The 23,761-nt window shown below is 43.5% G+C and overlaps 1 protein-coding gene across 3 annotated transcripts; it reads left to right on the forward strand.

Annotated features, from left to right (window-relative positions):
• The first annotated feature begins 152 nt into the window (after nt 1–152).
• On the forward strand, nt 153–18,880 carry DDX25 (DEAD-box helicase 25). Of its 3 annotated transcripts, none has more exons than XM_032167843.2 (12): nt 153–293; nt 927–993; nt 1,268–1,312; nt 1,787–1,922; nt 3,903–3,995; nt 4,109–4,211; nt 6,075–6,189; nt 7,021–7,198; nt 12,729–12,966; nt 14,357–14,519; nt 16,975–17,163; nt 18,603–18,880. In XM_032167843.2, the coding sequence occupies exons 1-12, from the start codon at nt 231–233 to the stop codon at nt 18,662–18,664; spliced, it is 1,452 nt and encodes a 483-aa protein (XP_032023734.1). In that variant the 5' UTR covers nt 153–230; the 3' UTR covers nt 18,665–18,880. The 3 variants fall into 3 exon arrangements, with proteins under 3 accessions (XP_032023734.1, XP_058302352.1, XP_058302353.1); XM_058446369.1 differs by lacking the exon at nt 153–293 and adding an exon at nt 419–494; XM_058446370.1 differs by lacking the exon at nt 153–293 and adding an exon at nt 466–482.
• The last annotated feature ends 4,881 nt before the right edge of the window (nt 18,881–23,761 follow it).

Here is a 23,761-nt window from a genome sequence, read left to right on the forward strand (position 1 = left end):
CTCCGTCCCGCTCTCTGCCCTCTGCCCAGGTCTCTGCCCTGCGCTGCGCTCTATGCCCTCCGCCCCTTCCGCGCGCCACCCAGCCTTCCAGCGCCTGCGCGCCGCACCGCGGTGGTCGCCGGCGCGGACGCCTGCCCCCTGAGGAAGCCCATTGGCCAGCAGATGGGGCCAGCACCGCCTAGCGCCTGTGGTGGAAGCACGTGCTGGGGGCGGGAGCAGCAATCGCAGCCATGGCGTCGTTACTGTGGGGAGGCGACGCAGGGGCGGCGGAGAGCGAGCGGCTGAACAGCCACGTAACCGCCACCGAGCCGGGGGGGGGCACAGCCGCGGGGGTGGAGCTCCCCCTCTCAGAGGGAGATCGGCCGGGAGGGGAGGGAGAGCCCGCGAGCGTTCGAAGTGGGGCGTCAGATGCTGGAGGGGAGATGTGGGAAGGGTTTGGAAGAGGGCCACAGCGGGAGACCCCGTCCCCACCCCCACGAGAGGCAAGACCTTTGGTTAGAAAGGGCAAAAATGACTACCCCTGGAAATCCAGGGTGGGAACGCAGCTGGTAGTCCCAGCTAGACCCCGAGTTTTCTACTCTGCCCATTTGCCCATTAAGCCTCACCTCGCTTCCATCCATTTGCCAGCTCACTTTCCTAGCCACCCTCCGCTTGTTGGTGCCGTGAGCCCCAAGTACTGCCCAACTCTAAACTAGAGGCCTAGGAAAGAGAAACTTCACGTACAGGGAATACGGAAAATCTCCAGTTTTAGGATGATTCATACAGGAAACCCAACCTTGAAAGGAATCTGCTGCTACCTAATATTGCAAAGGAAACAACACCCGGGTGTCCTTCCCTGAATCCCTCCCGGCCCCTGTGGTAGGGAAGCACTGGGCTGTTTGAGGGCTTGCATCCTAATATTGGTTGAAATTTGTGTCTCTCAATAGTTTTCAAACCTCAGCCACCCCCGGAAGAACCTTCGGGCTATTAAGAGTACTCCAGTCCGAAACATAGGTGAGTGCTGTTAGGGCAAAGCAGAGCGACCTCCATGATTAAAAAGTATTGCTTTGCTTTCATCACGTCCCTACCAAGTGAAACACTGCGGGTTCATTAGTGTGACATTCAACACTCTCCATTACCTTCCCAATCGTTTCGTCCATTCCTCCATGAAATGACTATTCTTGCCAGTAGACACTGAAGAGTCAGGAAGAAAAAATTGAATAGTATGCTTTACATTTCTGCTCAGCATTTGTCTTTACTTGTATTGTTTCTCTTCCATCCTTTCCAGATGGTTCTATTAATAACACCAAAGAAGATGATGAAGAAGATGTAGGTAGGAGATTAATTCATTTGCATCTATCTACTAGCATTCTGTTTCCATTTATAACTTTAATAGTGTGAGTGAATAATATAATCTCAATTGGAAAAGGCCTGTCTTTGCTTCTATTTTCTTATAGTGATTATCAGGAGACACACTAAATTAGGAATAAGGTGTATTTATTTAAAGGAAGTTGAAATGGAATATGCAGGGATTGGGTTCAGAATTTCCAGCTGTCAAGGATTTGGTCTCATGGAGATGGACTTAGGCTACTTTGAAGTTAGAGGATGGTGAAGTAACAGAGCATAAGAAACTGAATCCTCATAAAGAACGGATTCTCAGTGCTATATCATTCTTTCTGGAACCCTCTTTTAGAGGAAAAATGAGCATAGGTGCAATTGCTTGGTATACAACCACTGAAAGAGAAAGAGCAACTTATTTGATGTCATTCAGGAAGCTTGATGCCCTTTTTTATTTTTGCTTTTCTAGTGGATTTGGCAGCTAATTCACTCTTAAACAAGTTAATCCGTCAATCCTTAGTAGAATCCAGTCACCGTGTGGAAGTTTTACAGAAGGATCCCAGCTCTCCACTTTATTCAGTAAAGACATTTGAAGAGCTGCGGCTGTGAGTATTTTTACTCTTTTAATATGGGAAAAATGCTGAACCACAGAACAAACGCATCTGCTTATAATAAAAACCATCAGGATCTCCTCTTTGTTTTCTGATATTCAGTATGTTGTTTTTGTTATTTGAGACAGAGTCTCACACTGTCCTCCAGGCTGGAGTGCAGTGATACGATCTCGGCTCACTGCTCTGCCTTACAGGTTCAAGCGATTCTCCTGCCTCAGCCTCCCGAGTAGCTGGGACTACAGGCATGCACCACCATGCCCAGTTAATTTTTAATATTCAGTATTAAAGTGAGATTTGTACATTTTCCATGCAATCAAAATATAGCTCAGGCCAGGCACAGTGGCTCATTCCTATAATCCCAACACTTGGGAACTGAGGAGGGCAGATCACCCGAGGGTCAGGAGCTTGAGACCAGCCTGGCCGACATGGGGAAACCCCGTCTCTACTAAAAATACAAAAAGTAGCCGGGCATGGTGATGCACACCTGTAATCCCAGCTATTCAGGAGGCTGAGGCAGGAGAATCACCCGAACCCAGGAGGCAGAGGTTGCAGTGAGCTGAGATCACACCATTGCACTCCAGCCTGGGTGACAGAGTGAGACTCCGTCTCAAAAAAAAAAGGATATTCTGAAGAAGAACATTAGGATACCCAAGTTGCCTGGCAAATTGAGAACATTTTTGATAGTAAGATATTTTCATCCTGCAGTGCTCAGGGGGATAGATAGCTAAGCTAGGCACAGCCAGATTGCCTCTCTCCGTATCAGAACCCAGATTCTGATGACCCAGACATCTTCCTTCACCCACTGTAGATAAGTTACAAGCTTTCACTTTCCTGATTATATTTTGTTTCAAATGATATTAAACTGAATAACTTTCCCAAATTGGTTTGCATTCCCTAGGGATTTATCATTTGATGCTAAAAAATGTATTTTTACAGAAAGAGAAAAGCACCGAAACCTACTTATGTAAAGGGTAAAAATCCAAAATCCTAGTTCCCAGACATTTTCTAAATGGTAGAAGAAGCCTACCCATGATTTAAGATGGGCTGCCAGTCCTCTACCAATGAAGTCCACACAAGTGTGCATGTCATTAAAAGTTGAAGTGTTGGCTGGGCGCGGTGGCTCACGCCTATAATCCCAGCACTTTGGGAGGCCAAGGGGTGCGGATCACGAGGTCAGGAGATCGAGACCATCCTGGCTAACACAGTGAAACCCCATCTCTACTAAAAATACAAAAAATTAGCCAGGCGTGGTGGCGGGCACCTGTAGTCCTAACTACTCGGGAGGCTGAGGCAGGAGAATGGCGTGAACCCAGGAGGTGGAGCTTGCAGTGAGCCGAGGTCACGCCACTGCACTGCAGCCTGGGCGACAGAGCAAGACTCCGTCTCAAAAAAAAAAAAATGTTGAAGTGTTGTAGTCCACTTGATTTATCCTCATTCTAGCATTTTTCTTAAGACCCTCAGGAAAGCTGCATTTTAAAATATTGCCTCAGAAGGATAAAGTAATATTATGTTTTCTACTCCTAGAAAGAATATAAGAAACACCTAAATAAAAATTTGTCTTCTCTGAAAATTACTGTTAAAAACGTCAATATCATTCGTGAAAAGGAACTAAACAGTAAATGTCACTTAGTTTTCTGCTTAGGCAGAAAATATAACTCTCTTGGCAAACGGATATATTCTTTTTATCCGATGAGTTTTACCTTTTTTGCTTTGTTTAACAGAAGGTTTGGCTTAAGGCCTTTTCCACTGTCCTTCGCCTAGGCTTATGGCGTAGCTTATTATTTTAGTGGTCCAGCTCTACAGGTGTTATTGTTTATGTTTGGAAGTTGAGGTATGAATGATCCATCTCCAAATACTAGTTTTAAAGCTCAGCTGCAAAGTGACTTAATTTAGAATGCACCTTTCAGGTATGTATTTCTGATGCTACTGACCAACTATAAGCTGTAAATGTTTGATTTTTTTTTTTTTTGACAGAAAGGAAGAGTTACTAAAAGGAGTCTATGCAATGGGATTTAATAGACCATCCAAAATCCAAGAGATGGCTCTCCCTATGATGCTGGCACATCCGTGAGTTTCCAGGGTAGTGGTATTCTAACTTGGTTATGTTTAGTTTCTTATTTTCAGTTTATGTCCACTCTCTTGTATTCAGTTTATGCCCAGTGGTCTTCTCTTTTCTACAGACCCCAGAACCTCATAGCACAGAGTCAGTCTGGAACAGGAAAGACAGCGGCATTTGTGTTGGCAATGTTAAGCAGAGTTAATGCCTTGGAATTGTTCCCACAGGTAAGGGAAGGCTGAGAGAAGACTGGGAATGCTTGCACTACCAGTGCTAATTTAGTAATAGGCTATATTCCTGTGCAATGATATGGTTACTACCATGATAAAATATTTAGAAAAGACATGTTTTCATAAAATCATAGAGCATTGGGCAGCAGTATGGGACAGTGATGGAGAGGACAGGCTTTGTAGTCTTGAGTGGTTTCAATGCTAGCCTCCCACTAACTCACTGAGTATCTTAGGCAAGTTAATAAATCTGAATCTGTTAATGCTTGTCTGTAAAGATAGCATCTGTAAAGGAATGTATCATAGTTGATCTGTTCACCCTTAAATCCTAATACCTAGCACAGTGCCTGGCTTGTAGAAACCACTCATTAGACATTGAATAAAGTCATCATATGGATTTAATGAAGTAATTTACATTTTTAGCACAGTGCCCGACATAAATTAAGCATGCAATAATTATAGCCATCTAACTACAGGACCAGAAGGTCCTGTAGTCCACCTCACTCTAGCAGAGGAGGAGGGTGATGCTTGGAGAGGGAAGTGTCTTTCTTGAGGTCCCCAGAGAGTGGCTGAGTCAAGACTGGCACTGGTGCCCGGTTTACCATTCTCCTAGTGTAGTCTCCACTCATGAAAAGTATCTAGTCATCTCTCCCTATTTGCTTGACAAGCTGAGTACCGATATGCATTAAGTGCTGTGGGCAATACCAAAGCTCTCTCAGTAAGCTTCCACTCTGATCAGCCAGGTCAGCTATAGGTAAGGCATAGGAAATCTTACGCATTTTAGACAAGTTCAGTGAAATTTATGTTTAGGGTTTGATATTATCAATAAAAATTATGTAGGATAAGTTATGTTTGAGCATATTTTGAAAAATGTGTGTGAAAGATATTTTTAGCCCTTTGGCTATGTTTCCCTATCACAGATTCCTAATTGACACATATAAGTGCATTAGATATCACCAGTTTTTTCCATCAGCATCTTTATTCATCAGCAACCACCATTTTTATGGAGTATGGAATAACAGAGTTTGGGGGAATATTCTACCTATTATATATTATGTTATATATATCATATTATGTATTGTAAAGATACAGATAATATAAACAGATTGGATCAAGCAAGGAGTGTTCTCGAAATAGGCAGTCTTTTTTTTTTTTTTTTTTTTTTTGACATGGAGTCTCACCCTGTCACCCAGGCTGGAGTGCAGTGGCATGATCATGGCTCACTGCAACCTCTGCCCCCGCCCTGGTTTAAGTGAGTCTCCTGCCTCAGCCTCCCGAGTAGCTGGGATTACAGGCGCCTACCATCATGCATGGCTAATTTTTTTGTATTTTTAGTAAAGATGGGGTTTTGCCATTTTGGCCAGGCTGGCCTCGAACTCCTGACTTCAGGTGATCCGCCCACCTCAGCCTCCCAAAGTGCTGGGATTACAGGTGTGAGCCACCGTGCCCAGCCTCAACAAGACAGACTTTTAATAGCAAATGAGAGGCTATGGGGTAGAGCTCAAACTGTAATTTGCCTTGCATTCTTTGATTCCCAGCTTCCCTGCATCCCATTCTTCCCCCTTCTATGCCTCCCCAACTCCACAAAGGGTGACTAGTAACTTGTGTTTCTAAATAACCCTTTAGAGAGGAATATGTAAAAGGTAGCTGTTTCTCCATTCCTCGGCCCCTTCCCCTTCTCATACTCAACATTCACCTCAAATCTGTCAACTATTAAACTGTATCCAATTAAAAATATTTCATTCAACCAAAACCTTCAATTTCCTTTCTGTGCCTCTCCCTGTACAAATTTTTACTGCAGTTGAAATTTGAAAGATGCCTGTAAGAACCTTTCTCCTCCCCTCTTCTGTCTCTATCCCACAGTGCCTCTGCCTAGCTCCTACTTATGAATTGGCTCTGCAAACTGGCCGTGTGGTTGAGCAGATGGGAAAATTCTGTGTGGATGTTGAAGTGATGTATGCCATTCGAGGGAATCGAAGTATGTACCAGTAAGCCAGTCCTGGCTGATTTTTCAAATCCTGGCTTCACCACTAATAAGGATTTTATATAACTTCTTGGCATTCTCATCTCTAAATGGGGGAAATAATACCACTCATGTCATAGAGTCGTTATTAGAATTGAGATGACGTTGGTAAAGCATTGTGCACAATGCCTGGCACGTAATAAGGACCCACTAAATGTTAGCCACATCATTTCCGCATCCTGCAAGAGGATGCCGTTGTCCTTGCTTCGACACTTGGTTGTTTTGTGCAGGACAGCTTTTATTTTTGGATTTTTCATTAAACTATTATAAGCTTATAATGGGGAAAAAACTTTAAAAGACAAAAAGATTAAAAGTGAAAGTTGTTCTTCATTGCCCTCCAGAAACGTAATCCCAAAGATCACATAGTAAACAGGCAAGCCTTTGTTTTTTGCTTTTTTTTTTTTGAGCTCATACAAGCACATACAAATGCCCATATTTATATTTGTTTTCATTGAGTGTTTACAAAAATGGGAGGACTTTTTTTTCATACTGTTTGTTCCTTTGACTAGCTGCCCAATATTTCATGATTTGTTTAATGTAACCTATTGATGGACATTTTGGTTGTTTTCTGTTTGGGGAAGTGCCATTTTTCACAGTTAAAAAAAGTCAGAAATTTATCCTAAAAATTCTGCAGAATCAAAAACCACAATGACCCTCAGGGTTTCCACTTGGAATATTATTACAAACTATATTTTTGCTTATGAGCTTTATATTGCACTGCCCTGAACTGTGACCTGTTGGAGTTGTTTGCATCTGAAGGAATGCTTAAAACCCTTTTCTCCCCAGTTCCCAGAGGCACCGACATCACTAAACAGATTATAATTGGCACTCCTGGGACTGTCCTAGATTGGTGTTTTAAACTAAAATTGATTGATTTGACTAAGATTCGTGTGTTTGTCCTGGATGAAGCAGATGTGATGATTGACACCCAAGGATTCTCAGATCATAGTATTCGTATTCAAAGGTAATCTTCAGAGTCCTCCTCTCTTCCTCAGCCTTCTGTCCAGATGGGGAATTTCATTTGTACTCCTCCACATTATCTTTATTGCTTAACTCCTCACCACCTTCACCTCTAAAATAAATGTGGGTTTTTACATTATTTTCACCAGTTCAAGGGCCCCTCAGACTGCTATAGTTTTCCAGCTTCTTCAGTTTGTAATCTTGCCTGAGTGCTTTACTCTGCAACACAGCTTACAGATGGACTCTATTAATATATATGCATCTGCACCAAATTTGCCAATATGTTCTATATTTTGGCCAAAATTCTAAAAAGGATCTGTTAAAGCCTGGTGAGAATACAATGGATAGTTGAGATAAAGTAGAGGACACAGTCATGTGGGATCAGGAGACTGGTAATCTAGTCCTGACTTTCCCTCTAGTTTGTAAAAAGTCCTGTCATTTTCCTAGGCCCTCTCTATCAGGATCACCTGAGGGATTTAAAACTACAGATTACCGGACCCAGCCTCAGACTTACTGAATGGCAGTTTCTGTAAGTGGGATTTAGGAATCTGTGTCACATATTTTTTAATGAAGTATTACATACTCAATGTTAAATTCAATTAGTATTGAAAGACTTGTAATGAAAAACAGTAAACCCTTGCTCCAACCTGAAGAGAATACTCCTCTTTTCTGATATTAACCTTCATACCTTTAAATAATATTTTCATACTGCTGTTTCCTAATGTATAGTCATTGTCAACTGATTTCCCATTATAGGAAGTGGGAATTGAGTTGTTTGAAAACACCACCCATTCTACCTTTCCTATCCCCCTATCACCTCTCTGTAATTACGTCATGAATTAGGTTACAGTAACTGTCAGTATTGATATCATGTGACAGTGTAAGTATTGTTCACTGCTGAGCCAAACAGCATATTATTATAATTACAGTTGCCCCTCCATATCCACAAGGGATTAGTTCCAGGACCCCCTGCACATACCAAAATCTGTGGATGTTCAAGTCCCTGATGTAAAATGTTGTAGTATTTGCATATAACTTATACACATCCTCTTCTGTACTTTAAATCATTTCTAGATTATTTATAATGGCAAGAAAAAAGTCCGTATACATTCAGTACGAGCACAATTTTTTTCCAAATATTTTTGATCCACAGTTGTTTGAATCCACAGATGCAGAGCCCACAGATACAGATGGCACTAATATAAAGGGCTGTTTTTCTTGTAAAGCTTTTTCTTCTAGAAGTAATCATTGCTTTTGCTTTTTTTTTTCATTTTGTTAGTATCACTGTGTAAGGATCTTTAATTTTCCCTTAGCTATTCTATCGTATGTGTCATATGTCTGTGGTATCTCCAAATAGTAAAATAAAATTTAAAAATCCATCCATTTCTCAGCTGGGCACGGTGGCTCACGCCAGGAGTCCCAGCACTTTGGGAGGCTGAGATGGGTGGATCAGAAGGCCAGAAGATCGAGACCATCCTGGCTAACACGGTGAAACCCCATCTCTACTAAAAATTAAAAAAAACTAGCTGGGTGTGGTGGTGGGCACCTGTAGTCCCAGCTCAGGAGGCTGAGGCAGGAGAATGGCATGAACCCAGGAGGCAGAGCTTGCAGTGAGCCGAGATCACGCCACTGCACTCCAGCCTGGGTGACAGAGCAAGACTCCATCTCAAAAAAAAAAAAAAAAAAAAAAAACCCATCTATTTCTCTTTTTTCCTGCCAATATTCCAAGTTCCCTCTCTCTAGCTTCAGTCTGGTAGATCTGCTGTACAGCTGACATCATGGGTCTTTCCTTTGCTCACTTAAGTTTTAAATCTCCTATATCTTGGGTCGTTTTTCTTGGAGTACTTCCTCAGTATGCTGGAGTATATTTTCTAATGCCTTCCTGAAAAATAATATAAAAGAGATTCATTTTTCAGCCCTTACATGTCTGAAAATGTCCTTATTGTACCTGTAAATTTGATCTTTTGACTAATAGTTTGCCCGGATAGGAATCCTATGTCATTCTGTCTCTAAATTCAGAGAAATATTGAAAACAGAAAAGTTTTTAAAAATAACTTTATAATTAATATCCTCAGCTTCCACTGTTGTTACTGAAAAGTTTAATGTCACGCTGATCTCCAAGCTTGGAGATCATAAAAAAAGGTTTATGACCTTTTTTTTTCTCTCGCTAGAAGCCTTTGGAGTCTTCTTTATGGTCTTCTGAAACTTTTCAGTGACATACTTTGGTTCAGGTCTTTTTTCATTCATCATACTAAACACATACTGTGCCCTTTCATTCTCAAAACCTGGGCCTGCCAGTTCTGGGAAAATTTTTTCAGTTATCTCTTTCCCCAGAGTGACCAACTTTTTAGAGAGCCCATCTGGGGCACAATCATAACAATCCAAAAAAAAATGATATAAAATAGAAGAAATAATCATACACAGGGTTATTATTTTGTTGTGTGTTTCCTTCCACTTGTCATTAAAATAACAGAGTCATTGAGCATTCCACTTCTGTCTGTCTCAATCACACTGGTGGTGATCTCTGATTTTTTTTATAGAGCTTCCTCTTCTTGCGTTACAGATGCAGTATCTTCTCTTGTCTCTCTGAGAACATTAATTCTAGTATTTTAAAATTTTTTCTGTTTTAACATTGTGAATTATCCAAGTTTCCTTTTTGTTTGCTACAGCCTCTTTCGTAGGAGAACGTTCCTCTTCATATGTGGTGACACTTGGCTAGCCTTTCATGATCTAGGGTGAGAAGCTAAAATTCCAATGGACAGCTCTGTGTGCATGGCTGGGGCTGTAACTTGGGAAGCCCTACTGTGTGATGATTGTCATCTGGAGGTCTTTAGGACTATGTAATGTCTCTGTTCTATTTTCTGGGGGATAGACCTTTGGTTGCTGACATTCTGGGAGCAAGGCGGGGGAATAGGCTGAGAGGGCCGTCCCATTTAGTATGCATATTTTCACTTGATCTCTTTTCAGCCAAATGTTTTGCCCCCACTTTCTACTAAGGCTTGTATCCCCAAATCTGGAATTTCTGCACAGAATAAACATCTAATCTTCTGCTTCCACAGGCCTAACTACCTAAAGTAGGGGGATCCACCTGCTCCTTATACATATTTTCTGCCTCAGCCTTCCTATTTAAAATAATTTTGAGCAGAGATCAAAGGAGGTTCCCTTCTTGTCATCCTCTTACCAATAATTTGGTTTGTTTTATATAATTGCAAATGAAAAATTCAAAACTCCAGGAAATATTTAGTAGTGAAAAAGGGCTTTTTTTTTTTTTTTTTTTTTTTTTTGAGACAGAGTCTCACTCTGTCACCCAGGCTGGAGTGCAGTGGCGCCACCTTGGCTTACTGCAACCTTTGCCTCCTGGGTTCAAGCAGTTCTGCTGCCTCAGCCTCAAGAGTAGCTGTAACTGGGATTACAGGCACACGCCACCACACCCAGCTAATTTTTATACTTTTAGTAAAGATGGGGTTTCTCCATGTTGGCTAGTTTGTTTATGACCAAAAAACGGTAATAAACAAAAGCCTGGATATCAGGGTGACATTAAGTTCAAGGCCAGGTCTCAAGTTCCTGGCCTCAAGTGATCCACCCGCCTCAGGCTCCCAAAGTGCTGGGATCACAGGTGTGAGCCACCATGCCTGGCCCCAAAAAGGGCTTTCTAAGAAAGTCTCTTTTATTTTATACTCAAGAGGATATTAAGTAATAATTAGATAGAGCATTTATGTTGGTTGGTCAGCCCTCCATTGTTACAGCCTTCCTTCCATTTGCTTAAAACAGGTTAAACCAGTGGTGTCCAACAGAAACTTAATACAAGCCACATGTATAATTTTAAATTTTCTAATAGCCACATCCAAAAAGAAAGAGATGAAATTAATAAATACATATGTTGTTTAACCCATTGTATCAAAATATCCCTTCAACAAGTAATCAATATAAAAATTATTAGAGATATTTTACATTATTTTTTCATACTAAGTCTTCAAAATCCAGTGTGTTCTACAGAACAGCCATGGTTTTCTTTCCTTATGTATTGTTTAAATTTTTTCTTTGTGAATAACAATCCGAACTCTTAAACTTTCACTAAGCTTCAAACTAGACTACTGCTCCACAATATTTATCCCAGTAAAATGGCCCAAGCCTTAGGATATAAATCCTTGTGCCATCTTTCTCCAGATGCAGGATTGTGACCCAGCAGGTGGCCAAGAGGCTCTAGCATGTGGAATGCAGAGTTTTCCTCATGTTTTCTAACATATGCCCTGTTTTCAGTTCTTTCCCCCTGATTCTCTGGTTCCTGGAGCTCGCAGATCCTAGACCTCCCAGTGGTTCTGAGGGAACAGTTAGCTGCGTTTTCATCAACACTCTGTTCTGCAGTGTTCATGGTGTAGCTTCATCCACTTTCTCATTTACCACCCCTTCCATCTTCCAAAAATGTATTTAGATAACTTATCCAGCAGTTTCTCCTCTCCCATTCTCCACGTTTTTCGTGCATTCTTTTTATCTCTTTATGATCACATTAGTGGGATTTGAGCAGCTGAGAAGATAACACAGGTAGACAGTCTGACATCATTGACCAGAGGGCTATTATAGTTGTTTGATGATCGAGACCCTAGGCTTAAAATTGAGTTTGAGAATCACTGGACTATATGGTCTCTTTCACTCCCTTTTAGCACTAACAGTTTATTCTTCAAAGTTCTCTGTCTCCCTCTCAAAAGAGCCGATTTGCCTCTGGTCTCTCTCATTTATTTTGTTTTAAAGAGTTAACGTTTTATTGATGTATGAAATATATACAGAGAAATACACCAATGATAAGTGTACCACTGAGCGATTTATCACAAGAAGCCATGCTCTTGTAACAGCAGCCCAGATGAAGGAATAAAATTTTACCAGCACCCTAGAATTTCCTTAATAACCCCTTTCTGCTCACTGGTCCCTCTCTTTTCCCAAGGATTAGCCTCTATCCCAACTGCTAACTCCACAAATTTATTTCACCTGTTTTTTAACTTTATGTGAGTCAGCCCTGTATTCATTCTGGGTTCAGAATGCGTACATTTTAGTCACTGTACTTTCCCCTGTTGCTCCCCTTTAATTTGTATCTAGTTCTTCCCATTCTGAATCAAGTTAGTTGTGGCTGTTTTTTCCCTCCCAAGATATATAATGCCTCCTGTCAAATAACTGGCTCTGTTTCCTTCATCTCCATTTACCTTTGTGTGAGATTATAAAGATCATCTAGTCTACCCTTCTTGTGGCTGTGTGAGTCTGCCTCTCCTAAGGAGGAAATTGGCATGAGAAACCTCAGACCCTCCACAATATATACCTAAACTTTGCCCTACGCTCCACATTCTGTTTATATACTTTTCTAAATTCTTGGTGGCAAGGAGGGGCAGGACCTTGGCTATCTGCCTGGAGATACAGCTGGTCGTTGCAGGCAGCACCTCACGTGGAACAGGGGTGCGTGCAGTGGCTGATGGCAGTGGCATGAAGTGCTTGAAGAAGAGTGACGGGATGGCAGCTCGGTGACAGCCTTCTCTCCTCTGTCACAGAGCTCTACCCTCCGAATGCCAAATGCTCCTCTTTTCAGCAACCTTTGAGGACTCTGTGTGGCACTTTGCTGAGCGAATCATCCCTGACCCTAATGTTATCAAGTTACGCAAAGAGGAGCTGACACTGAACAACATCCGGCAATATTACGTGCTGTGTGAGCACAGGAAAGACAAATACCAAGCTCTGTGCAACATTTATGGCAGCATCACCATTGGTCAGGCCATCATCTTCTGCCAGGTACACTCTGTGGATGTGTCTTCATCGAGCCCAGATATGCCTACAGGCCGAGGTGGGGGATGATAATAAGTGCCCTAGAGCCAGGCACCATGTTCAGCACTTCTTGTGTGTCTCCAGTTTAATCTTCAGAACAGCTCTAAACAGAAATTACCTGCATTTTATGGGTGAAATGTAAAAAGGTTAAGTAATGGAATAGGATCTTCAAAGTGATGTTAAACACAAGGCCTCTTTTAGAGGGACTGCTTCTAGCACTTCCCCATTTCAGCTTATGTTTATTGTACCTTGTACAGACACCCTTTATCAGGTGAAGGATGTTACTCACTATTAACAGCACCCCATTTTTATGTTTGTTTTTGCTTTCTGACATTCTCATGTTCATCTGTTTTATTTTCTCACTACCCCGTAAACACTCTAAGCTTCATGACAGGCAGGGTCTCCCCTCTCCCATTCACTGCCATATCCACTGCACTAGACCAGCACCTGTCTGGCACATGGACAGCACCAAAAACTTATTTGTACAATAAAAGAAAGCTCAGCTCTGCCGCTGGCTAACCATGCAACCTTGGGCAAGTTACATAACATTTTTAAGCTTTGGGAGTTTTGTCTGTTTTTAATTTTTAATTTGTTTTATTTTTTATTTTTTTATTTTTTATTTTTTTGTGACAGAGTCTCGCTCTGTTGCCCAGGCTGGAGTGCAATGGCGTGATCTCAGCTCACTGCAATCTCCGCCTCCTGGGTTTGAGCAATTCTCCTGCCTCAGCTTCCCGAGTAGCTGAGATTACAGGCGCCTGCCACCACACCTGGCTAATTTTTGTATTTTTTTAGTAGAGACAGGGTTTCACCATGCTGGCCAGGCTGGTCTCGAACTCCCGACCTCAGGTGATCCACCCGCCTTGGCCTCCCAAAGTGCTGGGATTACAGGTGTGAGCCACCGTACCTGGCCTGTTTTTAATTTTTTTAATGAAATTAGGTTGCTACTTCACTAATTTGTTGTGAAAACACATGACCCTTACCATAATGCACATAAAGATTTCAGCCAGATGCCTGGCACATGGGAAGTAAGTACTCTTAGAGTGTCTGTTGTTGCCATTGTTACATGATACCATTTTGTCATCATAGCACATGTGAGGCAGATGTAGCACATTTCTCTCCATTTCATGTGTGAGAAAGCCAGAGGTCTGACTGGTGGAGAGGATGTGAGCCTTAGAAACACAGACGGAGGGAGGATGCCCTGCCATATTTTAAGGCCCTCGAGGACTGAGGGAGAGGTGAAGCTCAACTCCTCTGCAGCCCTCTCCCACCGCCGCCCTGCATGCATGGTGTCACAAGCACAGCTAGGCTGCTTTGCTTAATCTTGGGGTGCTGTGGTGGCTTTTGCTTTTTTACATAGACTCGTCGAAACGCTAAGTGGTTGACCGTGGAGATGATAGAGGATGGCCACCAGGTGTCTTTGTTAAGCGGGGAGCTGACCGTGGAGCAGCGAGCTTCCATCATTCAGAGGTTTCGGGATGGGAAAGAGAAGGTTCTCATAACAACCAATGTTTGTGCTCGAGGTGTGTGTTTAAAGTCAGGTCTTGAGTTCTAATTTGCATATGATAAAATGCATTCTTTTTAAGTGTACAGTTTCGTGAGTTTGAACAAACATGCAATCATGCAGCTATCACTGTCATCAAAATGCAGAGCATCTCCATCTCCCCAGTTTCCTCACACTCCTTTTCAGCCAGTCTCCCTTTCCATCCCATGGCCCCTGGCAACTCTGATCAGATTTCTGTCTCCATATTTTTGGAGACGCAGAATCAGATCATACTATATATAGCCTTTGTGTAACTTCCTCCACCTGACATAATGCTCATAATAATACTAATGAATTTAATTAGTATTGTTACATGCACCAGCAGTTCATTTCCTTTTAATTGCTGATAGTATTCTATTGATAGTTCATCTGTTCACCAGTTGATGGACATTTGGATCGCTTTCAGTTTGTGGCTATATTTAACAAGGCAGTAATAAAAATTTATGTGCAGGTCTTTATTTAGAGATATGTTTTCATTTCTCTTGGGTAAATATCTAAGAGTGGGGTTGTTGGGTCCTATGATGAGTGTACGTTTAGCTTTATAAGAAGCTGTAAAACTCTTCCAGTTGCTCTGCATTCTTGCCAGCAATTGCTAATGTCACTCTTAATTTTACCCATTCTAGTGGCTGTATACTGGAATCTCATTGTGGTTTTAAGTTGCACTTCTCTGATAACTAATGAAGTTGAGCATCTCTCTGGAGTTTCTAATTTTAAAAGTGTTGACTACTGGTGAAAAAAATTGTTTTTTCAAGAGAAGGGCCTTCCTGCTTTCTTCATCCTTCCTAAATCATTGCTTGGACCCCATACTCAAACCACATTTCCTAGTTCATTCTTAGTTTAGCACACAGAACTGACAACCTGCCATGCTAGGAGTGGATGCTGAGCTCTGCTCTTGGGAAGGGCATCCTGAAAAAAGGATGACGTCCCTATCCCTTAGGAGCCCACAGCCTAGGCTCTTGCCTCTCTACACTGGCACTATTCAATAGAGCTTTCTGCAGTGATGGAAATGTTCTATTCTGTGCTCTTCAGTTGGTAGCCACTAGCCATGTCGGCTCTTGAGCACTTGAAATGTGGTTAGTGTGATTGAGGAACTGAATTTTTCCGCTAACCATATCAGCTCTTGAGCACTTGAAATGTGGCTAGTGTGATTGAGGAACTGAATTTTTAATTTTATTTAATTTAAATATAGCCACATGGTGCTAACGTTTATCATATTGGACAGTGTAACTCTAGACCCTAGAGGAAGGAAGGCACAGAGAGCTCCAGGTCAAGGCACAGTGCAAGGAGTACAAGGATCCTGACCCGGACAGCTTGTTAATGTTGAGAAGGAAGGTACAGTGGGGAGGGGAAGTGCAGAAGTCTTCCGAGGCAGCCTTCAATCTGAAAGCGGTTTTGCAGGGGTAGGTGCGGTGGCTCACACCTGTAATCCCAACACTTTGGGAGGCCGAGGTGGGTGGATTGCTTAAGGTCAGGAGTTCAGGACCAGCCTGACCAACATGGTGAAACCCAGTCTCTACTAAAAATACAAAAATTAGCCAGCCATGGTGACGGGCACTTGTAATCCCAGCTACTCAGGAGGCTGAGACGGGAGAATCGCTTGAACCCGGGAGGCAGAGGTTGCAGTGAGCCAAGATCGTGCCACTGCACTCCAACCTGGGTTACAGAGCGAGACTCCGTCTCAAAAAAAAAAAAAAAAAAAAGAAAGAAGTTTTGCAGGAAGGGTAGCAGTTCAGTTGAATGAGAATTTACGTTTGTTCAGGAAATGGCCAGACCTTGACTCTGGAGTGTTGTATTTGAGAGTCAGGAGAGAAAGAGATGAGACTTTAGGTGGTTTGAGGTCTTGAATTGCTTGTACTTTTCCTGTACAATTTGGGCAGTGGGTTTTGAACATAAGTGTGCTGGACATTGCTGTGGTGACCATCGTAGGAGAGATGAGAGGAGTAGGGGAAGAGAGTGGTGAGAAACCAGTCTGGAAGTTGTTGTAACCACTGAGGCAAGGACTTAAAAAGACCTGACCAGAACAGTAGCCATGAAATGGAGCAGAGCCAGAGCCCCATGATGGGTAGCGGGTATGAGACTACAGGGCCTGCTGGGGACTTGGCACAGCAGGAGCAGAGAGGAGAGGGTGGCTCTGTGGGCTTGGTGAGGGCACCTCTCCACCACACACACACACACACACACACACACACACACACACACACACACACCTTGTGTATATTTACATTTCTGTAGCATTCTCTATGGACACTCTTATCATAGACATCACAGCATGCAAGCAAACTTCCTAACCAAAGTACCTGTCTCAGTTACATAAGCCCAGGTTGGATTTCTAAATTTTCTCTATAAATAGGAATTCCCTTGGCAGACATGGTAGCTAAATGGCCCGTGTACTGAGGAAAGCATTGCAGGACCCTACAGTGTTTTTCTTCTTCTAGGGATTGATGTGAAGCAGGTCACAATTGTTGTGAACTTTGATCTCCCTGTAAAACAAGGAGAGGAGCCAGACTATGAGACCTACCTCCACCGCATAGGGCGGACAGGGCGCTTTGGGAAAAAAGGCCTTGCCTTCAACATGATTGAAGTGGATAAGCTGCCCTCGCTCATGAAAATCCAGGATCACTTTAGTAAGTAGCACCACCCTCACAATATGAACTATAGACCTGCCAGTCTGACAGTGATGATGTGTGCTGGAGAGCTGGAGTCCAGGGGCTCATGAGAGTAGTGGAAGCAGAATGCATGAGCTGGAAGGCTTCTAATTCACCAGGACCAGGGTTCTAATATGAGACAGATGATGAAATAATGCTTATATGGTAATTAAAAATTATTTTGATCAAGTAGAATTAATATGAGCTCAGGCCGGGTGCGGTGGCTCACACCTGTAATCCCAGCACTTTGGGAGGCCAAGGTGATCGGATCACGAGGTCAGGAAATCCAGACCATCCTGGCCAACGTGGTCAAACCCCATCTCTGCTAAAAATACAAAAATTAGCTGGGCGTGGTGGCACATGCCTGTAGTCTCAGCTGCTGGGGAGGCTGAGGCAGGAGAATCGCTTGAACCCTTGAGGCGGTGGTTGCAGTGAGCTGAGGTCGCACAACTGCACTCCAGCCTAGCGAAAGAGCGAGACTGTGTCTCAAAAAAAAAAATATGAGCTCAGATTTACACGTTATAACTCATTCTAGAGTCAGAATTTCACATCTTGTGAAGGCAGAGCAGATTACAGGAGCAGATTTTAATATCTTATAAAGAAATCCCCTAAGCAAAGTGTAACATCCTTTAAGATTCTCTTCAGTTCTCCTCTTTTACTTACCCTTTTTCCCTCCTCTTGCCCACCCTCCCAAACAGGAAAGTCCTAAATTCTGAAGTCCGTGACGTTTCCTCCAGCCCCCCATCTAAACAAGGCAGGCTCTGATGATGGCCTGCTGGAACTCTGGATTGGCAGATTTCTCTGATGGAAACTCAAAAGATCCCATGGCTCAAATTGTCCCGTGCCCCAAAGCCCATGGATGTGGCTGGGGAACAGGGGAGAAGGAACACCTTCCAGGACAGTGGTACTTAACCTTGTAGAAAGCAATAAGCACTGTCCCCAGGGAAGTGCACATAGGCACACACATGCCATTTGGAATATAATTTTCACAGGTTGGCAGACTGAGTGTAACACATCCACCAGCCTTTCGGGGAAGTAGGTTAAGTGCCCCTGTGTTAGGCTAACTGGCGAGGACAGGGCGAGGAAGATGTGTTAAGGCCACTGTTGCTATGGTGAGCTCCTAAGGCCCTGGTCTCAGGAAGTGACTGCAGTAGAGGAGCCTCAGTCCCTCCAAGGCTCTCCTCACTTCCACTCTGGCCTTCTGTGCCCCAGCGTATCTAGATATATACATTCCATGGTCTGGTGCATTTGATGCTATTTGAGTTAGTATTGGTCAGTGATTTTGGCACCCTTCCTTCCTTATGTTCCTATACCAAGGCTTTCTATACAAGGTATCACTGTCTTCAGAAAGATGGATGGAATGAAGTTCCACTTAGACCCTGACGTAAGACTAGTTCTGTTCTCTTTTGTTCTTTTAGACAGCAGTATTAAGCAACTCAATGCTGAAGACATGGATGAAATTGAAAAGATTGACTATTGAAGAAAGAACTTTATTGTTTATACAGTATCCTAGTTTATGTGAGAATGTCTCAGTGGGTTTTGAAGGTAATTCTTTTATGTTGAGGCTTTTTCAACGTGAAACCGTCACAGATGGCAAAATAAATGTCACGGTACTTAGTTTTAAGACATGAGGTCTTTTTGAAACCAAATTGATGTGAAGCTTGTGATCCTTTTGAATAAAAAAAAAGCAAGATTATTTCTTATTCTAATCTTTGTACATGTAATGTCTCAATGTGGGCTATGGGGGTGTTTTTGGATTTGGTTTATACAATCTGAGCAGATCGTGCCTCTTGGGAGCATCTTACTGGGTCACGAGAGGGCAGTAGAGCTTCACTGATTTTGGAAGCTGAGCGGGTAGGAAAAAGCCCCATGTCTTCAGACCTCACTCACAGGTGCCCTTTCCAGCCATTTGCGCCTTTCCCCGCTCCCCGCCTTAAACTCCCCCATGCATGCACATGCATGTTCTTGAGTGAAAGTACAGATTAAAACTTTTGAAAAGTGAAACCATTTGAAAGAAAGAGTATTTTGCCTCTTTAATGTTTCAAGGGACATACGGAACTTCAGAATATTTTTCTATTTTGCTTCTCTTCAAATTAGAGAAGACTTACTCCCTCATCAGTTATTTCATAGTCTCTAGAAGTGTGGCTGTATTATGGGCATTTCTTAAAAGCAGTCAGGGGAGGGTAAAAAAAACCCCACATACCCTATTAAAGAAGTAACATTTTAGAGAGCAAAAGTTTTTTGCTTTTAAGAATTTAAAGGTATGTCTGAGAATCCTGGACATTTTCCCACAAGTCCCGTTGAGATACTTTTTAATTTTTCATATTTCCTACTCAAAAGTAAAGTGTAGTGAGCTTGAGAAAACGGGTAAATGGAGAGTCTCCCAGAAAGCTGGAGCAGACCTTGTAGCCAGAGCGCCAATACCAGCTCCGTCACGGCACCAAACTGCACCAGCGGCTGCAGTGAGTGGGCCTGTCATCGGTGGGATGGTGGTTCCTGGCATATCGATTTTGATATTCCTCTTCCATGTCACCCTGCCCATGTTTTCTCCCAGAGAGCAGGGCTCAGAAATACATAAATATCATCATGTGGCTGGGCATGGTGGCTCACACCTGTAATCCTAGCACTTTGGGAGGCCAAGGAGGGCAGATCACGAGGTCAGGAGTTCAAGAACAGCCTTACCAACATGGTGAAACCCTTCTCTACTAAAAATACAAAAATTAGCTGGGCGTGGTGGTGTGCACACCTGTAATCCCAGCTACTCAGGAGGCTGAGGCAGGAGAACCACTTGAACCCGGGAGGCCAAAATTGCAGTGAGCTGAGATCGTGCCACTGCACTCCAGCCTGGGCAACAGAGTGAGACTCTATCTCAAAAAAAAACACGCTCCCTCATTTAGCAACAGATATTTATTGTATACCCTTTATGCTAAACACCAGGGAAAAGGAGGTGAGTGAGATACAACAGCCATGTTGGAATTCAGAGCCTAATGGCAGAGACCTAGAATAAGCCAGCATGATAACAGACTGTGCTAAAGCAAGCGGGCCCAGGTCACTAGTGTAGCACAGAGGAGGGACCCTAACACCATCTAGGCCGGCTCCCAGAGGAGAGGACACTCAGGATCTCCTACAGGAGAGCAGGATGTATTCAACTGTGCCTTCTCAGCATGGACTTTGTGCCACCCAGCAACTTTCTAACCTGAGTCTATGAGAGGAAGTGTTCCAGACCCAGCTCATCATAATTACGTGGAGAGCCCGGGGAAAAAAATACAGATTTCCTTCCCCATGCAGATGAAACCAGACTCTCCGAGGGCAGGGCCCAGAAATACCCACTTCCATAAGGGAGCCGCAAGCGCAGGTAGAGCAGTGGTAATGAAGACGGCCGTCCCTGGGGAGACCCTCAGGCAGAGAGGCCCTTGGGGACAGAACTTGTAAGACGCGGAACTCCCGCTGCTCGGTGTCCGTCCTGGTTCTCCTTGTCCTACATCTGCCCTCCTCTCTGGACCAGAAGCTGGTGATCACTCTTGTCTACTCAATACCCCTAACACAGTGCCCAGTGCATTCTAGGTGCCCAAGGAACTTTTGTCTTTGTTGAGTAAATTTTTTTTCTTTTGCCACTTCCTTATTCACTAATAATTGTTTTTTTAGGTTTTCCATCCTAGTTTTGAACCCCAATTATATGGCACAGGATGAATGAGCATGGGAAGTGTATCCAGATACTTTGTTCTTACTATTCGAGAATCGAGTTGGACTTTTCACCGTGCTCAGCTCAGCCTTGGGGTGTCCTAAATAAAACCTTACCACTTCCCTTTCCAGTTCAAATCTCTGGTAAGATCTCCGCCAGTTACCCTCACAAATGTCCTCAGTAATTTTTGTTTGGCAGCTGTTCCCGCGGGTCTGCATGCACCAGGTATTTTTCTGCGTTCCCCTTTGCCCCCTCCTCACGTCCCTTTGTCTCGCCACCTAGGAGGCAGCAGAGCCATCCTGTATCACAGCTGCATTAACACGAACTGGCTGGTTTGGTGAGTCAACAATCCAAAGGCTATTTTTTGCAGGGTGCAGCTCCTTGTCAGAGCTGTAAGCAATTTTCCTGTCTTCCTGCATGGCCTGGCCAAGGTCATCTCTCTCAATGCCTGCCTGAGGACAAAGTAGATAGAGAGGCAAGGAAACACCAGGTGATTTCAGTGCAACTGTAAGCTGGGTTAATCAGCTGTATGTTTCTTGGCACCAAATACTAAACCAAATCTATTAAGTTTATCTTGGCCAGCTTAATACTGTTAGCATATTGAAATTCATGACTACGTAGAGCAGGACTGTGATTTCCAGTGGGTGAGTGAACACCTCACCTGGAACACGGCTGCTATGATGTTAGGTGCTGGATCTAAGGCAACCATTAATAATAGGAAAGGCAAATAAGTTGGTCATAGTCTGGTAGGATGTGTGACAGCTGCTTCTCAAGAGACATTATTGCTTTTGGTCATGAGAAAGTGTTGATCCTCCTCAGCAAAGCTCGGTCACCATGAAAGCTGCTGGCAGTGTCTGCACATATGACCAACAGTGGAAAATCTTAGAGGAGTGATGGGGGTGGTGGGTGGTGAGCAGTACCTTTCCAGACACCAGAGAGAGAGAGGCTGGTTTTGTCAAGCCTTGGCTTGGTTCCTGGTCCTCTGAGAGGCTCAGTCTCCTTCCTTTTGATTCAAGTCAGGACCTAGATTAGAAAGAGAACCCATGCAGAGACAGTCCAGCTGTTGGGATGGGCCTGCACTTTGCTCTCTGAACCGGAGGGCGTTACTATGTTCTCACCCACATTGTACAGACAGCCCATCATGCTCAGCTTTGCAGGAGGGTCTTCAGGAGCCCAGCCATCTGGCACATAACTGCTTTTCCCAAGGGAGTAACAGAAAGGTCAGATCCTCTTCAATCCTAACCCTCTCACTTCAACTCTCCATTACTTCTGGGGAATAATGATGTATATCCAAGACCCTCATATCATATTAACCCACAGACGATGAAATCATCACAGTCTTGTTCTATGCTACAGGGAATACCAACTTTTTGCCCTAGAAAGAATCCAAGAGGCACTCAACCCCAACATTTTCTATACTTTTGCTAATCCGTGGCTGAGAGAATTTGACATTTCCCCTTCTTTTTTTTTTTTTTTTTTTGAGATGGAGTCTCACTGCGTTGCCCAGGCTGGAGTGCAGTGGTGTGATCTCGACTCACTGCAACCTCTGCCTCCCCAGTTCAAACAATTCTCCTGTCTCAGCCTCCCGAGTAGCTGGGGCTACAGGCACATGCCACCACGCCTGGCTTATTTTTGTATGTTATTTTAGTAGAGATGGGGTTTCACCATATTGGTCAGGATGGTCTCAAACTCCTGACCTCAGGTCATCCACACGCCTTGGCTTCCCAAAGTGCTGGGATTACAGGCGTCAGCCGTGGCACCCAGCCTCCCCTTCTCATTTCTGTCTGCTGACTCCTCTTCCGGTTCTGCTGCTCACATCCCCAGGTTGATGTTTTCACCCTCGGGGTTCTGTCTTATCCCTTGCCACCCTCCTGTGCCACCTGAGTCCCTCAGAAGGATGGGCCTGGACTTCCCGCACCCTCCTTCACTGCCCCTCACTGTGTTGCCTGGTGTCTGCCTGGAGAGATGCTGTTTGGGCCATTGGCTGGTTTCTCTTACTGCTTTGCAAACTATCAGTTTTAAATGTGGGTGGGGCTGAAGCACCATTCTCCATTTTTAATGTGGATTTTCCATCCCCCTTTAAACATTAAACTTTTAGATTCTTCTAGTGAAATACAGAAAACACACCTGAACTGGGATGATTCTTGGCTGAGAGATGTCCCACTGCGTTTGGCAAACCCACGGCAGGGCCCACGGGCCCATGTCTGGAACTGCCTGGCCCTCCTTTACCAGTTTATCAGCCTTCCACTTCTGCTGAGGTTAGAAACAGCCAGAGGCTCTGATACAGTAAAGATGAGCTCTGAAGAGGGGCTCTCTCCCTCTTGTATTCAGAAGAACTGAAAGTTTTCGTAAGTCTCTAGAGACGCATGGCAACTATCTGCAGCATTTTTCTTTGGGAATTAACCTTTGCCCATAATTATTTCTATTCAGTAGAATAACCATGGGTTTCTCTATTCTAGTTTCTAGAATATAATTTTCATAAATGAGGATGGTCTCCTATTTTGAGCTTAATATTTTTCTGTTGCTGGAAAGAATGGTACTGCCTCACTCCAGTTCCTTAGTGTGTGATCATGGCTTGAAATCTCTGCTTTCTGTTATATTCGGAGGTATAGTCATGTATAATGGCCTCAGGCATGATTTAGAAGGCACAGACTGAGCAGGCCGCTTTGTGAGGTGGTGAACTCCCCATTCATGACAGCATTCAATAAATCAGAAGATGAATAGTTACTTGTAATAGATGCTGTAGTTCTGGTTCTTGAATTACCAGGAGTTTAGAATAAAATGATCTCAGAGCCTCTGTCCATTCTAAGATACCATGTTTCCATGACCCTACACAGAATAGCTACACAGGTAGAGGAACATGAGTCTGAGAAGCTTTGCACAAAAGAAGATTGT

This window comes from Hylobates moloch, unplaced genomic scaffold (genome assembly GCF_009828535.3).
Source record: "Hylobates moloch isolate HMO894 unplaced genomic scaffold, HMol_V3 SCAFFOLD_11, whole genome shotgun sequence".
In the NCBI taxonomy this organism is placed as follows: Eukaryota; Metazoa; Chordata; class Mammalia; order Primates; family Hylobatidae; genus Hylobates; species Hylobates moloch.